Consider the following 17,523-nt stretch of genomic DNA (forward strand, 5'->3'; position numbering starts at 1 on the left):
CATGTTAATTACTATTTATCATATTACTAAGGTGACTTTTTTTTTTTTTCCCTCTCACCTAAAGTCCTGTGTCTGCAATTCCCTCTTCCCTTATTTCGCCTTTCTGGGGAGTTTGCAAACTTGTCTTCTTTATAGCAGCTTTGTGTTTGAGGAAGGATTGGGAGTAATCCATATTTATATGGATTGCTCATGTCATGTGTGGATTAAGGCTTAAAAAAAAAGCAGTTATTCCAAGATTTTAATTTTTGCTTGGTATTTATTTTCAGTGGTTATTAATAGTCTGCTGCTGCCAGTCTTATTATGGTTACTACTAAAGCGTGTAACTCTCGGTCCCATCTCTGGAACAGATCAGATTAATCTTTTCTCAGGGTAATTGTTGAACTGTAGACTGCATTGCCACATGGTTCATCTGATTTGGCGATTAAAGAGCCCGAAATAACTGACTGCCAAACAATTTGTCTGGCATTTCAACCATCTTAATGACAGGGTGGGATTAACTATGGAGCAATCCACTTGACTGATTGGAAATCAACAGTTATAACCTAAAGAAAGTTGCATTTGGGGTAGTTTGGTGTCATAGAATTATGCATTTCTCCTTTCAGAGTTCATAAGTGTCATTCTTGATCTGCTATAGTTATTTCTAGGCATAGCTAACAATGACTGTCTTTTAACTGCATTGAAAAGTAAAACAGAATAAAGGCTGGCAACCTTTTCTGTTGACCTAGAGTCAAAAGGTAAACTTGTGAACTTGAAAATTTAAACGTTGGAATTTCAAGGGTTTTTTTGTTTTGTTTTGTTTTTACAAAGGTTGATTTCTTGCCATTTTGTTAACTCTTGACTTGGCAACTACTAGCTAAGCTGTACCAAATGGAAACCCTGAAGTAGATTCTGGTATTAACATTAGAAAATACGTGAGTGCATTGTTACTGGCACTGAAATTACAATCATCATAGCAGGAAGAGTGAAATGAATAGGGCAGTGACATTGCATCACATTTTAGAGTAAATTATTCTGCCTTTTTGATTTTTGTAAGACAGGACTTGCACATCTTTACATTTCAAGATTCTTATATATATTTAAACACACACACACACACATTGTCTTCCATTTCTTGCTCAAATGTTCATGCTTCTGGCATTAGTACATTTCTCTGTATCTAACGTCATTGATTTCCAATTGTCACAGAGCCCAGTAACTCATACATTGCTGCACAGTGAGACTCCTTGACATTTTTACAACCCAAATGAGAAGGAAAAGAGAAAAAGATGGAGGGGGAAGTGAATGTAAAGGCAATTGAACATGGTAGTGGTTGGCTTTATGGAAATAACCTTGGGAATCCAGTTCATCATCATGTGGTCCATGGAAAGGGTGAGGCTTCATGTTTTAGGTCCAGTCCGTTTCTGAGCAAACTGTTCCTAACACAAGGCGAGATATTTAATGGAAGGGGAAGGTCGATTAAGCTATTTTTGAGAATCTTTGTTCTCTGCACTCTTGCTACCCAGGTATTTTCTTTGCTACTTGTAAAATGATTAAATCTTTCAAGAAGACACTTTTTGCACAAAACCTTGCACTTTGCTTGTATTTAAGACTACCAGGTAAGAATCTCTGATGAATTTAGGGAGGAAGAAAAAACTTGAATGACAACAATTCTAAAATTCCAAATTTGAGTGAGAATTTTTAGGAATAACTCAAGACTGTAAACATCTTAAGAGTAATGAAAATGGTTTCCTCCATCCGTGCCATCATTACTGGAGTATCAGGATTATCTAGGAAGAGCAGAAAGAACATCAACACAAGGAAATGTGTCTCAGTTTGGTCACTTAGCTGCAAGACCTTAAGCATTTCTTCAGCCCTCTGAGCCTTGGTTTGTTCATCTATAAAATGGGTTGATAATAATTGTACTTAGCTTAGAGACTTGCTATGAGGACACAGTGATGTCAAATTAGTAAAAATCACCTTTTAGATCATAAAGCATTAATCTGATGTTAATGCTAACATTTCCTTTATCACTCAGCTCTTACCAAGGTCATAGCTGTTGAATTTTAAGGTTGTTGAGTTAAAATGGTAAAAGGGAAGTCCATCTTACAACCGCTCTTAGAAGTCAAGGACAAAGATAGGAAGCATTGCCTTTGCCCTAACAAAGAATAACATTCATTTGAAAATGATATTTGGAGAGTGTCATTTTTTTCCCCTCCCCTACAGGAAAGACAACTTTCTTCTGAGTGAAAGAAAAGTGATTTGGAAGTGGGACAAGAAAGACCAGGGCGTAAAGGGAGCTTAAGAAAGGATATAAAGGAGAATGGGCAAGTCTTCAGAACTCTGGCTGCAGGTTCCTCCCCAATTGTCTTTTCAATGGGTCTGCTGTGGCAGGACAAATAGAAGAACAGGTGAAAGGTCACTTACTTCCTCATCCATCTTCCTTGGGGTCTGGGAGGTCAGAGTGAAGATTGATTAAGATCTTAAATGTTTGACAAAAGATCCTTGGGCAAAAATGGCCAGGGCGGGTGGGGGCCTGGGGTGTGCTGTTGTTTGCATCTAACCCTGGTCATCGGCTGGAGTCCTCAAGGGACCTTGGGGACAGGACTACACTTCCTCTTGGAGTTCTTACCTCCAAGCAGTACATGCAAATGCAGACGGAGGTGAGTGGCCGTGTCAAAAGTGTCAAGAGCGGCAGGGTGATGGCGGGCATTGCCTTCTGAAGCAGCTGCAAGTTCATTCTGCCCTTGAATACCATTTTCTGAAATGATCTGGCTCGGTCTCAGCAGGACAAAAAAGAGTGTAAGCCACTCATTTGTCTTCTCCAGGAGAATGTCTGCCTGGTGTTAGCAGTAGTTTGAACTTGCCTAGTGATTGGGTGCAGCGGATAAGTAACTGCTAGTTAGTAGGAAAAAGGAAACAAAATCCTCCTGAGACATGTCCCCCCCCTCGCCCCCGGGAGGGAATGTTCCAGATGTTTTACAGGATTGTTTTATTACCTCAGAAATATTAAGCAGGAGGAAGAGAGGAAAAGATTCTTTATTAACTTATTCTTTGCTTAAATAAAGAGCTGAACAATGAAAGGGAAGTCACAGATTTACTCTTTGTGAAAGATTAATAAGCAATATTTTCAGAGAGCATGGATAAAAATAATACTAATGAAAAGAAAACATTCTTATGGAGTCACTTAAGGCCAAATAATGCTAGGTAGGAATTAAACCTTGCTTAAATACATAATTTTGCTGTAAATTGTTTGGGGTCCTCTATATCTAGGACCTATATTATATATCATTACATATATGATACCTTCCTATCAGCGAAAGGTATCTTATTAAAAGCTCTTTTGAGAAAGAACGATACAGAAATGCTTTGATGGCTGTAAAATAGTTCCCATCTGTGCTCTGAAAAGAGGGAGAGGGCTGTGTTTAGACAAAAATTATTACTTTGTTTTCCTAATATATTATAGAAGGACCGTAGGAGAACACAGTACGGGAAAGGAAGCATTTAAAATATAGTTCAGAGAGATACTGTTATATCCTTTCCACTTCTGAAATTTTTCTTCTACCTTTGAATCATGTCTTTAAGAATCAATTGCTCAAGTCACATGGCTGCTTTTATCTCTGGCTTTGAAGCATGGCTGTGATCATTGAAAGACACGATTCTTTACATCTGAGAAGAGCAGGGTTTAATTATAGTCCTTTTCCCGTTATACTTTTTTATTTTCCCTTCTACGTGTGACCAGGCTTCTTTTGTGAGTGTGAATCAGGCAATGGTCTCTATTTGGGATTCACCAAAGCACCACGTAGGAATTACCTCAGGGATGTTTGAATCCGATATTTAAGATTTGATGATTTATTTTAATCTGACTGAACTTCCTTGTACATTTCAAAAAAAAATGAATTAAGACACAATTATTCTGTTAAGACTTGAGTCTTTAGGAGAAAGACAGATTAAATGGCTTTTCAGTTACTACAGCGCGAAACAGAGGTGGTCATGATACATGTTTGACTTTCACATCGTTGAATTTTAATACTTAGGTTTTTGGGGGGCAATTTTTTTTGCATTTAATTAATGAATTTAACATTACCAAAGAACTGTATGCTTCAGACTCTTACTCCAACTTATTTCTGAGTTCCCACTCTTTATGATTTGGTAGATAATGCGAATATATCTATATTCATGTATTTTAAAAAATTATGGAAATGGAATCATCTTCTTGTCATCTTGTTTTTAAGATGCTTGACTGTTTGTCATGGACATCACTCCATATTAGAGAATATAACTTTTTTCCATCCTTCATAATTGATAATTAATATTCTGTAGTATGAATAGATCATACTTTAATTTTTTTCCTTGTTGGTTGATAGTGTGTCTTAGTTTTTCCTGGTGATATTTTTAAGCAAACACTTTAATTTGTAAATCATACGTGTACATTTTTAAAAAATTTGGATTAGCCTTGCTTTGTTATTTTTCTGGCTTTATCTTGGACAAGTGAATTTAGTAAAACTTCTTGACTATGAGCATGGATGTGGAGGAGGTCAGTCTAGGATAACCAGACAAGTAACACCACTGACAATTAAGGAACACAGTGGAGTCTCATTAAATGTTCATTGAATGAATGAATAAATAAATGCATAAGGTATTGTGGCCTGTTTCATATTAAACATTTATTTGGTGGAGTAGTGTTTCATGGAGTCAACATGCTATATCAGAATCTTTGCATGTGACTCACGTATTATGAGGTCCTTTTTTGTAATTCCTACTTCAGTTGGGTCTTAACTATTTTCATCATGTTCATGAACCATCTCTATGATCTGAATGTTCAAAAATCTCTGCAGCCCACGAGTTAACATAGTTATTAGCACAAAAGGGCTAAGACCTGCCTTTGAAGTTGGAGACTTGAGTTTAGTTTCTAGGTGTGCTGCTTAACCAGGTGTGCAATCATGGTCACTAACTTAACCTCCCTAACCTCAAGTTTACATCTGCAGATTGCTGACAATGGTATCTTATTATGTATGATACACACATATCAGCATGCGTGTACAAAGGGTTTAGCACAGTGCCTAGAATGATTAAGCACTCATGAAGTGGAAAATGTTATTGTTAATTTTTTTGTTGTTCGATAGAAATATGGTGACAGTATGGGCTATTAGGTCATTGTCTGTCCAACAATGGAAACCGGTTTAGGGTTTGAAGTAGATTTTTTTGGCGGGGGGAGAGGTGAGGGCAGTGGTGATATTATGCAAGGGTGTAGGGGATGGTATGAAATGGCTGTTCTTATCTGCATTGATCAAATCCTCTGTTCTCCAGCCTACTGCAGTGATTCTCAAAGTGTGTTCCAGCTGGGTTCCCCAAGACCTTTTCATGTGGTCTGCAAGGTCAAAACTTTAATACTGATATGTCATTCGCCTTTTCCCTCCCCTTTTCTCATGAATGGAGTTTTCCAGAGGCTACCTGATATGTGATAGCTCATCTCATCAAATTGAATAGAGAAGCAAGTACGAGAATCCAGCTGTCCTCTGTTAAGCCAGGCATTTAACGATGTCACTCTTCTCACTAATTTTACTTTAGAAAATAAAGTAATTTTTTTCATTAAAACATATTGTGTTAACATGTAATGGGTTTATTATCGATACTTTTAAATAAGTTCCTCTCCGTTTCAATTTCTAATGGTAAATATTGGTAGCTTTAACCCACATAAACAAAAGCACGTTGGCATCCTCAGTTGTTTCTAAGAGTGTGTAAAAGGGTCACGAGACCAAAAAGTTTGAGAACCGCTGCACTGGTCCATCAGCTTTTTGTTTTTCTGGCAGGTACAGAGAGTGTACTTCTGTCTTCTGTAGACACTTTAAAGTTAAAGTAAAATAAGAAAGCTCTGCAAACTTTCAGAATCTGGGAGATTTAGGTAGCTTAGAAGAATGACATTTATTCAACCCTTTAGGTGTTTCTATAAAATTAGGCAACAATTTGTAGCCCTTAGCTTTTTAAAAACGGTTTATCTGTGTCCAATAACATGCCTCAGTGCTCTCTTAAGTTTTACTGTGCTTGTGAGAAGGAATGATTAAAGAAGGCCTCAGCTGGACCCTGGACCCTGAGAGACTGTATCTTTTTCACTTAGGGCCTAAAACCTTTCTCACTGTGTCCCCTTCCAGCTGGTACCTCTGAGCTATTTTTGGGGGAGGAGAGCAGGTGAGGTCACTGGGTGCCATGATCTGGAGGGTAATTAATAGTCCCATGACTAAATGGACATTTTATGAATATTCAGAGTCTGTTTGGGCTTCTGGGGAAACAATCGGGTTGGTACCGCTGACAACTCCCTTTGGAGACACGGAGCGTTTTCTGCGTGAATGCGGGTCGTCAGCTGTCCGCCTAGGGTTGCTTTTGCCGGCAGCAGATTCCTCATTTGCATATTCTGTATGCGCCCTCATGCAAAACAGCACACCCATTTCCCCCTTTCACAAAGGCTAGAGGGCTTCCTTTGGAAACTCCAGCCAAAATCTCCTTCTGTTTATGCAGAACCCAATGATTTAGACACCATGCAAATTAATTCGGTTTTGATTTGAATGCTTCCAGAGATTGGGGGTGTAGGCGGAGAATGGGGTATTTGCCCAGGGCCCTTTTTGTACACAACTCCGCACCCTCCCCGCTCCCCCACGACCCAGTGTGTCTGGTTGTCACTCCCCGGGCCCTTTGCCCCATGCAAAACAACCCACGGTACCGCTGCTCTTTTTTTTTTTTTTTTTTTGCGGTACGTGGGCCTCTCACTGTTGTGGCCTCTCCCGTTGCGGAGCACAGGCTCCGGACGCGCAGGCTCAGCGGCCATGGCTCACGGGCCCAGCCGCTCCGCGGCACGTGGGATCTTCCCGGACCAGGGCACGAACCCGTGTGCCCTGCATCGGCAGGCGGACTCTCAACCACTGCGCCACCAGGGAAGCCCCCGCTGCTCATTTTACTGTGACCTTTGGAAAGGAACGTAGTCTTGGTGAATCCCTTGGCTTGTGTGTTTAGTGACAGTTTCAGCTGGAATCTTGCTGTTCTTTCTGAGGAGGGAGGAGATGGCACTATTCAGATTATGCTAGGAACGTTTAGAAGTGGCCCAACAAAGGGCTTAAAACATTGTCAAGTAAAAGATAAAATTCTTGGAGAAAGATTTGTTAAGGTCTCAGGAAATTCCAAAAATAGGCTTTAGGTCACTAGTGGGCTGGAACCTATTCACTCATTCAACACATAGAAACTGAAAGCGTATAATGTACAAATCACCATTGGTATTTTCATTGTGTTAGTGTCCTTTATCTATGAATGAACACAACCATCTTCATACCTAGAATCATGATTAAAATCTCTTACTTTCACTTAAGTCCCAGATAAATTTCTTTCAAAGGCGTAGTAACTATAATTCTGTTCCTTATTCTATACGTATATTCGCTTTGGGTTGAATATTGCCTTTTGAATTCCTGTCTTCCCATCCCACCCAGTGTCTCCAAATTTACTTAACCTTTGCTTTATTCCTTTAGAATGGTAATGCGAGCACACTTATATTTAACCCAACAAACGTCACTTTCTGCTTGAAAACAGCACTGTCTTCAGAAGGCCGTGATCATATGTATTCTATAAACTAGAAGAAGAGGACTGAGCATGAAATGTTTTTGAAGTTCAATTAGTTTTGAGTCCGCACTGATTCACAGGGCAGCATAGGCAGATTTTGCAGTGTAATTAGGCGGAAGGGCTGGGTCAGCTAAAACAACATCGAAATGTAGAAGAGCTTCGGTTTAGCTCCACGTGGCCTGACAGAATTTGATGATGCTGTTCAAAGTCGATTTGGGATGGATTATTAGGATTAAAGAACACCAGAAGGCTCTGTACTTGGTATAGTCTCTCGTGTCATTAGTGGATGAGAAAATTCAGCTGCTTCTCTGGCTCTTGTTTCGAAGAATGGATTTAAACAGACCCACACTTCTCAAAGGTGATCTTACTAACCTCTTCTTAATAAGTTACAGATCTCCAATGGCTCAGAATCCTGAAAGTACCATTTGAAGTAAGTTGATTGATAATTATCATTTCCCCTACGTGTACAGATACTTGCCACAGCAGTGCAAAGCTATGGTACAGTTTCTTAATTACCCAGATAATCCTGTTTGCTTGTATTTTTAAACTATGAAGTGCTGGGTAATTATTCAATTCTTAATAGAAGGCAAATGGCAATGTAAACAATAATTAGGATGTTAGACAGACTAATGCGCTTCAGAGCAAATTGGATTTTTTTCATACTGTTCAGCATGAAGTCCCATAAAGCTAACAATTTAGAAGCAAGGCAAAAAGGGTTCCGTTTGGTTCATATTTTATGGCGTTATCTCTTCATGGCTTGTTTCTGTGAATAGCAGTTTGCCCCAATGAAGCTGGCTGCGCCCAAGCCAACTGTTTCCTCTGTAACAATCGCTTCCCTGCTGTTTGACATTTGGCGATGTTCTCCCAGGCCTCCAGATTGGTCCTTTGTCTGCTGCAGATCCGAGGGGTCAGAGGTTAACAGAATACTGATTTCCTCTCATAATACCATACCAGGTAAATATGGGCCAAACTCATGATTAGTTAAGACGCAGCTAAGTAAGGAGTGCTTTTCTCATGGGCTTTTGTCCTTAAGAACTTCCCTGATTTGAGATGCTGAGTTTCCCAGCTCTTTCCTTCCGCAGCGGCATCTTCATTACCAGAGCTGCTGTCTCTTTTATATAGCTTTTTCCGTTAATAACCATTCACAACTAACAATATATCCCCAGAAATACATGACCTGAAAACTGAGCAAATCATCACGTTGGATGAATTAATTTTACCAGCTTAGCAATACTTTGCAATCTTTACACATTTAATTATGTCTTGTAGTCTTATCTGTACTGCGTGTTTCATGGATGAAATAATAAACTGATAACAAAGGCGGTAGACAAAGATCCTTTAATAGTGGTGCTCTTACCCGCCCTCCATTTTTTTTTTCAGTCCAGCCTTCATGGTGTGTTGCCAATTAGAGGTATAATTAAACAAACAATTTTATTCCCATTTTCACCATTTATGGAGATGTCCAAGCATTCATCAATATGCTATTAATATTTTACATTTAATTTAATGTAAATTTACATTTACATAATTAATATCAGTTTAATTATATCGGTGTTAATTTTTCTCCTAAGGATTAATGTAAGCCACTCAATAGGTTATATCTTAATTGTTCATGTTGGACACACAGGCTGTAGAAGTTTAAAGTATCTTTCAAACATTCTGTTACTATCAATTAATTAATGCAAAGGCCACCTTTGTGTATATCCCTATCCCATTTCTATTTGGCCAACCTCCTTCACGTTGCACTGTGACCTTGATGCTTAGATTCATTTGTTTTCAGTTTTAAGTGTTTGAAAAAGACATCTCTACTTTGAAAAAGTTTCCTTTTGAAGTGTCCAGCTTGGCACTGACTGAAGCAGCCCCCGGGCCAATTAGCATGTTAAAAGAATGGGTCAATACCTTTCTGCTTCCTCCACCCTCCTTGCTCTCTTCTGAGGGGGAAGAGTTTTGAAGAACCCTAGGAGGCTCTTGACAGATGTGCCAGGAGACTTCAAGAGGATTGTCGATTGCCCTGAGCAGGGAACATTGATGGTTTGATCTAGTGCCCAGACAGCTTCTCTTGGCCATTTGAAAATGGATGCAAGAGGCACTGACAGCTTCAGGAAAGCTCTAGCAGTTCATGTAATTATGGAGAGGATTAGAAGAAAAGTGTTGGGAGAAATAAGAGATCAATACAGGGGCACTAGTTGACTTGAGCTCACCTTTAGCTGTTAAACACTTTGTAACATTTAGCCTATGCATGTGGAAGACTATTTTATAGGTTGGTTTTTTTAAGGGTTGTGTAAAGCCATGCATTAGAAAAAAACCATAAGCAGCCACTGATTTTTGAGAGCGGACTTCTAGGTAATTAACACTGTAACACTTCTAGTACTTAAGATGCAAAGGTGCTAATTAACTAATGGGAGAAATTGAGATTTCATTACTCTGGTCTCTAACGAGGAGCCAGCAAAGATGTGCAGCTGAAAGTAATATTTTGAACAGTCAGGTTTCTTTTAAAGCGTTTGCTTTAGGAACTGCCTGTTATCCTAGAGTTTTCAATTAGCACTAATGCAGGGCTACAGTAAAACAATAGAAAAGCGCGGTAATTTCGCACCAAGGAACTCCTGTTGATGGAAGAATGAGAACGTTGTCTTTGCATGATTAAAAAGAAAAGCTTTTAAAAAGTTTGAAACTCACCACCTGAGGGGCCCAAATGGTCTTGCTTTAGGAAGTTATCCTTCACAGGACAAAGAAATGGCTACTGTACTGAGCTAAACAAAGCCCAGTACATACTTTTTTCTAAACTTCAGGAAGGATTCTGGGATCCTCATTTACAAAATGTTGTGGCTGTAACTATTTTAGTAATTTTTAAATGGGTACTTGATAAGGCAAGAATTTTGCACTATGATTTCAGCAATTGTACTGAACTATTATCGGATCTTTCCTTTTCTTCTAGAGAAACAAAGTCATTTACTGAAGAGAAGTAATGTCTGACCTTATAAAAATCACAACTATTATTGCAGCTTTAAAAAATAGATATACTAAAAAGAACCCCTACCCCCCTCAAAAGGATCGTTGACTTCTACTACAGATAATGATTGAAAAACAGAAACCTATTGAGTTTTCCCAGTATTTCCCATTATATTTTCTAGCTGGTTATCACTGATCTACAGGAAAGCTATTGATTTTTCTATGTTTATCTTGCATCCAATCTTTTTCTTGAACTGCCTTGTGAATACTAATAGGTTTTCAGTTAATTCTCTAGGTTTTCTAGAGAACTAAGAGTTTTAGGTGCAAGCAATCATATATTTTTCCTTTAAAAAAATTAAACCTCTTATTTATGATTTCTATCTTACAAAATTGGCCAGAATTTTCAGTCCAGAGAAGAATACTAGTGTAGATTGTAAGCATCTTGATTTTATGCCCAATTTTAGAGGGCATAATTTAAGTATGCTGTGAGATATATTGTCTTAATATCATATTTCCAATTTTTAAACATTTCTAAGGAAGAAGGGCTTTTGAATTTTGCAATACCTTCAAGTATCTCTTTTAGCTATGTGACCTTTCTGACTTGCTGTGTTTATGGGATTGAATATATTAGTAGATTTTTCTGAAAATAATCTGTAAACTCTCTTTGCATTTGTGGAAAAAAATCCTATTAGGTGGCAGTAAATTTTGATAAATAGTTCCTTAAATTCTATTTGTTAATCGAAAATGGTGATGAAGAGCCAGGATTTTGGAATAAGAATTTAATTTTAATCTCAACTTTATTTACAATGTGACAATGGGCTCTAGGTACTCAACTTTAGCACTTTTGTTTTCTCCTCTGTAACAGGAGAATAATGATACCTACCCCATGGGTAGCCTTAGGATTAAATAAGGCAATGTATGTAAGCCTTACTAGGAAGTGACATCTATTCAGTGCTCAGTAAAATGTAGAAATTTGTATTATTTTTATTTTGAATTTTTAATAAATAACCAATTGATATTAACCTATATATTCCCTTTTTCTCTGTCTTTCTCTAACTGTATCTCTTTCTCTCTTTCTCCCCTCCTATTCTTAGCAGGTTTTAGGATTATAATTGAGTCATAAAGTTAATTACGATAGTTTTCCAGTTTTTAATTAACATTGGGAAAGTTAGTGTGCAGGGGATCTAGCTTTACTCTGCAAGTTTGAAAGATTTCACCATTAAAACTGGCTCTAGACTGTGCACTGAGGATATGGGCACTTTTCTGTATATTTGCTAGACTTCAATGAAAAAATGCAACAACCCCAACAGGAAACTAGCTCTGGAACCTCATTCATTTGCTTTTCTAGTCACATAAATGACTCTTCCAGTCCATAGTTAGATGTGTTCTCTGACTCTGATCTGGGCTATTCCCAGCCTCTGTTGACTTCAGGGCTGAAAGCACAGATGCCACGTTGCTCTCCTTTGTAATTACATCACTGAGATTTCTCATTACTTGTGTAGATCTTAAACATGTAAGTTAAAGGCAATAGGATCGTTCAACCTGGAGTTAATGCATAGGTATGGTTGAGCTAGTCATAAATCAGGATCCTGGCTGTTAATGAGGATCTAGTTGAGATGATATTTAATATTTAGGAAAAGCTACATTTCACTGCAGAGTGAATGTGGATGCAGCTCCTCTGAGCTATGGTGCTTTGCTCTTTTTTTTTTTCTTTAATTGAGAGAGAGAGAACTTGAAGTGACAGATTCCCTGTTCTAGAAACATCTGGTGTTCCTTAGAGCCGCAACTTTGACATCGTAATCTGTCAATATTTTATATTGGTTTTGAGGACTGGTAAGCTTCATTTTTTTTCATTTCAAATTATTCTGTGGGCCTCATGCAAGCTACACGAGGACCAGAGGACAGATATCGCCTCAGTATAAGGAAAGACCCATCTAATATTTTGAACTAGACAAGAGTGGAATGTGATGCCTTTTGAGAGGATGAGTTCCCCTTTGAAGCTGGTGTTCACACTGGCTGGATGACCCCAGGGCATCTAACTGTATCCCTCCAGTAAGAGATTGGAGACCCTGTGTTCCTTAAAAGGTGCACCATTGTCATTTTGGGCAGGATGATTCTTCCCTGAGTGTAATATTTACCAGGCACTGCGGGTCCATCCTGTGCACGGTGGGTATGCACTTTGCAAGGCATTTGGTGTCCTGAGTAGTCCCTGGGCAGTAAATGCCTATGTCATCCTCTAGTCACTGTGACAGGCCAAAACCTCCCCTCACGTGTCCAACTGCCTCAGGTATGTTTACTAATCTCAATTGCAAGCTTCTAAACTAGACAAACTATAAGATAACTTACAACTTTGAGATTCTAAGATAGTAGGGTATTTGGTCCCCTGTTACAAATGTTTCATATTTCCTATAGGATAGGTAATTCAGGTCTAGGATCTTTTTTTTCTTTTTTAAAAATATTTATATATTTGGCTACGCCGGGTCTTAGTTGTAGCACGTGGGATCTTCGTTGTGGCATGCAGGATCTAGTTCCCCAACAAAGGATCGAACCAGGGTCCCCTGCATTGGGAGCACGGCGTCTTAGCCACTTGAGCACCAGGGAAGTCCCAGGTCTAGGACCTTGTAGCGTAGAAAAGATGGAGAAGCTCTTCAAACACTCCTGGCTGTCAACCTCTCTATTTTTAATTTCCTTGAATCTAAGTGTACACCATAGCATCATCATCTGTTTCCCCAGTAGGCACCAATTAAAGGAGATGGGGAATGTCTTTTGGAAGAAATTGCTCACATGTTATAAAAGCATCTGTAATGATGACCAACAACCAGGTTCCCTACTGACTTATTTAGTCCTAAAACAGCCTTATAAGGCAGGTAGTGTTATTATCCCCATTTTATAGTTGGGAAGGCTGAGGCATGGAAAGGTGCCCAAGGTTATGCAGACTACTTAAAACAATTTGAAACCAGGTAGGCTGGCTCCAGCCTCCAAGTTGCCAACTCTATACCATACTTTCCCTGGGTAAGAAGTGTTAGAAATCAAGAAATGTCTCCCCAAGGTAACTAACAATATGGAATCTGCCTTGTATTCTTACAAGGTAAGAAGAACATTTTAAATGCCTGAGTTATAAACTTATGTAAACAGCACCCTGTATTTACTCCAAGATTTGTAAAACACTCATCTGCCAATGGGTGGCCTTTATGTTATTTCAAATGGCCTGGCAAAGAGCAAAATGTGACCTTGCAATTATTAGAGCTGAAGACCTTGTCATAGTGTGTTACTGAACAAATTATTCTTATTTTGACTCTGAATCACAGCACAGAGGGAGGTTATAAGCATAGATCCAAGTTTACATAAGACAGAACATCATCTCCTCTTAACTGGAGGACAGCTGAACCAAATGAGAAATTTTTTGATTTCTCAAATGCTGTACAATAAATCCAGAGCTATTTAGAAGGCAAATCAATCTAAAAAGGAGGATGAACTTTTCATAATCTAAATGTTGGGCTTGTGCTCTTATGCTGGTTCAGGTAGAGTATTTATTTGCAAATGTATGCAGAAAAAGAAAGAAATGGCAACAAAATCATTTGTGATGCAATTCATTTCTGCAATAAAGCAAAAGGAGAAAAAAGGTGAGCTAAACATTGCAAATGGTATATGTGATTCCTTCAGCATCCACACAGCCATTCTACTCCCCCCCCCCCCCCCCCTGTGTTGCTACCTAGTGGCTTCAGTGGAAATGGCTCACCTTTCAGCACCTACAATCGGCTACATCCTGAATTGTTCTATTATGGAAGTCTCAAAAATTCTTTTTGTGGGGGGCTAAGTCATTTAGAATCAGGTTTTCTGTTGCTTGCATCACAACCCTAATTAATAAAAGAGGTCATTACTTTAACTGAAAACTAGTCTTCTATAGACAAATGTTTCACATAGGAAGCATAATGTGTTTGCCCAAGTTGAGTAGTTACTTTTCCAAAAGATTCCTTTCTAGTCCTATAAACAACGAAAACATATTGGATGGCTATTTTGTCCTCCCTCCTCAGCCTGATGGCAAGATAGACTAGTTTGGGTTCTGTTGCTAATAGGAGAGAGAACCCTCTTCCGTACAGTGGCTTTGTGAAGTGTGAGATATCTCTCTTCTGAGTGTTGAAGAATATTCAAGCCCTAACGACCTTAGAAATCCTTTATTTAGTTCATGCTTCTCATATTGCAGATGAGAAAACTGAGGTTCATATTAATAAAGTATGTAATAAATTAATAAAGGGGTACAAACTTCAGTTACAAAATAAATGAGTCACGGGGATGAAATGTACAGCGTGGGGAATATAGTCAGTAATAATGTAATATCTTTGCATGGTGACAGATAGTATGTAGACTTACCGTGGTGATCATTTTGTAATGTATAGAAATATCGCTACGTTGTTCACCAGGGACTCACATAGTGTTCTAGGTCAATTATACTTCAAACAAACAAACTTATAGAAAAACAGATGAGATTTGTTGTTACCAGGGGTAGGAGGTGGGGAGAGAGAGATTTTATAGATACATACTACTCTATATAAAAAAGATAAACAACAAGGACCTACTGTATAGCACAGAGAACTATATTCAATATCTAGTAATAACTTATAATGGAAAAGAATCTGAAAAATAATATATATACATATATATATAACTGAATCACTTTGCTGTACATTTGAAACTAACACAACCTTGTAAATCAACTAGAATTTAAAAAAAAAATGTCATGAAAAACCTAGGGGTGAAACAGGAATAAAGACACAGACTTACTAGAGAATGGACTTGAGGCTATGGGGAGGGGGAAGGGTAAACGGTGACAAAGCGATAAAGAGGCATGGACATATATACACTACCAAAAGTAAGGTAGTTAGCTAGTGGGAAGCAGCCGCATAGCACAGGGAGATCAGCTCGGTGCTTTGTGACCGCCTGGAGGGGTGGGATAGGGAGGGTGGGAGGGAGGGAGACGCAAGCGGGAAGAGATATGGGAACATATGTATATATATAAGTGATTCATTTTGTTGTGAAGCTGAAACTAACATACCATTGTAAAGCAATTATACTCCAATAAAGATGTTAAAAAAAAATTAAACATTCAACTAAAAAAAAAGTGAAAAAAAAAGTAAAAAAGAAAGAAAAAAATAATTAAAGATAAAAAGACTGGCTCCTGAAATACGGAATTTTAGAGTCTTGCCTTCTTGACTGTGTCAAAGGGAGGATAATCCCAGAAAAGATGTAGGCAGCCAGGGTGAAGTAGCATCTACTTACCTTTGAAGTTGGCCTTGGAGAACTAAGTCCTATATACTCAAGTCTACTCCCCAAAGTAGGCTTTTGATATGAGATCAAACTTGGTCCTTGATTGCAATCGTTGGGGTTTCAGTAAACTGTTTTCCCCCCACCCCCATAAAAGCTTGAAATCCTCGGATACGCTCTGACTCTTTTTGTCCGCATCAATACATTCTGAGGTCTCCATGCCTTTTTGCGCACTATTTCCTTTGCAAAAGAGTTTGCAGTCTAAGGGAGCAGGCAGCCCAGTAAAAATATTTATGATGTGTGATAAGTGAAGTTTGAGGACCTGGAAGAGGGAGATGCTAAGTGCTGCCGGAGGTGTGGTGTAAAGGAAGGTTTTTGGAAATTTGGACATAGTATTGGTGCATTGGTCCACGGGTGGACTCAGTGGCCAGTGGGATCTAGGGGGTGTGTGAAAGGGAATGTTTTGAGTAACTTCAAGGTTGTAGGTTTGGTGCAACAATGCTTAGTGATTCTATTCTTAGATTAAGGAAATCCTAGGAGATGAGGTAATTTTTAAGGGAGGGTGGTTTGACCTGGCAGGATAGAGGATTAGTTTAGTTTATACTTGTTACATGTAGAATATAAGAAAGGATGAGGCTAGTGGTCCAGGAAGGGAAGGATGACCATAGTTTTATTTGCTTTTCATTTATGAATTTGACCTTATAGAAAAACAAGGATTTCCTTAGTCTAAGAATAGAATCACTATGCAATTCATTCCATCACAGGAGATGAAAAATGCCTTTCTCCTTGATCATTAAAACTTAGCCTTTGTGTCAAGGTTTCTGCCTTCATATCTTCGAGTTTGTTTTATTTATTTACTTATGCCGTTGTGGGTTTCTCGCGAAGACAGTGTGGTTTGGTGGCCTGGGGCTTGGGCCCAGGGTGGGGTGACTAGGGCTCTTCCAGGAGTGTGGATCTTGTGCAAATCACTTAATCCCTCTAGTTTCTTCTATTCCTCATCTGTGAAATGGGCGTACTGTTACTACTTTTAATTTTGCAGTATAATTCGTCTGATTGGTACACATGTTACATTTTTTAATATATCTATTATGTCTTTGGTTAAAAAAGATACTTTAATATTTCATTTTTAAAATATTTCAGCTGATTAATACTTCATTTGACCAAAACATAGATTTCTCATGTTAATTGTACTCTGGTTTTATTGTGTTTATAGCAGCTAAGTATACCATGGGAAACCCTACTTATTGGAGTATGAAAATATGGTTTTAAGCCATGTTGAAGGGAACTGATGAATCACAAAGTTATTGGGGTGAGAAAAAAATCATGAGAAATTCCTGTTTTTTTGTAGAAAAATGTGGTAATACCATTGGCAAGTAAAAAGACTGGCACAGTCATCTATAATGTCGCCACATAACGAGAGTCATACTTATTTGTTTTGGTTTCTATGCTTCCAGACTTTCTTTGATGCACACATTGCCACACACACTCACTGAGTTATTGATCGTATAGCATGATGATAAAAAGTCTTTCCAGATCAATACATATAACTTGATAACATCATTTTTAAAGCTGACAGAGATTTCTGTTGCTTGGATGTACCACCGTTTCTTCACCCACCCTCTGCTTTTGGGCTTTTAGGTTGCTTTTAGTGTGGTGCTTTTTTTTTTTTTTTTTTTTTTTTTGGTTTTGGGCCCTCTCCTTTTTTTGGTCTCTCCCTTTTCGGGGCCCCGG

The 17,523-nt window shown here is 38.5% G+C and overlaps 1 protein-coding gene across 5 annotated transcripts in view; it reads left to right on the top strand.

The window, feature by feature from the left end:
- The window catches only part of EPHA4 (EPH receptor A4), a 142,705-nt gene that overhangs the window by 8,769 nt on the left and 116,413 nt on the right, over positions 1–17,523 (top strand). The window contains exon 4 of one of the 5 annotated variants that reach the window (XM_027120386.1): positions 5,287–5,562. The exons of the other annotated variants lie outside the window; for them this stretch is intronic. Within the exon in view, the coding sequence (XP_026976187.1) occupies positions 5,287–5,441 (155 nt within the window). The 3' untranslated portion in view covers positions 5,442–5,562. Of the gene's footprint in view, positions 1–5,286; positions 5,563–17,523 lie in introns of those variants that run through there. 5 annotated transcript variants of the gene reach the window in all.

Source organism: Aethalodelphis obliquidens, unplaced genomic scaffold (assembly GCF_003676395.1).
Source record: "Aethalodelphis obliquidens isolate GAN/ISIS:26980383/991018 unplaced genomic scaffold, ASM367639v1 scaffold2, whole genome shotgun sequence".
NCBI classification, from domain to species: domain Eukaryota; kingdom Metazoa; phylum Chordata; class Mammalia; order Artiodactyla; family Delphinidae; genus Aethalodelphis; species Aethalodelphis obliquidens.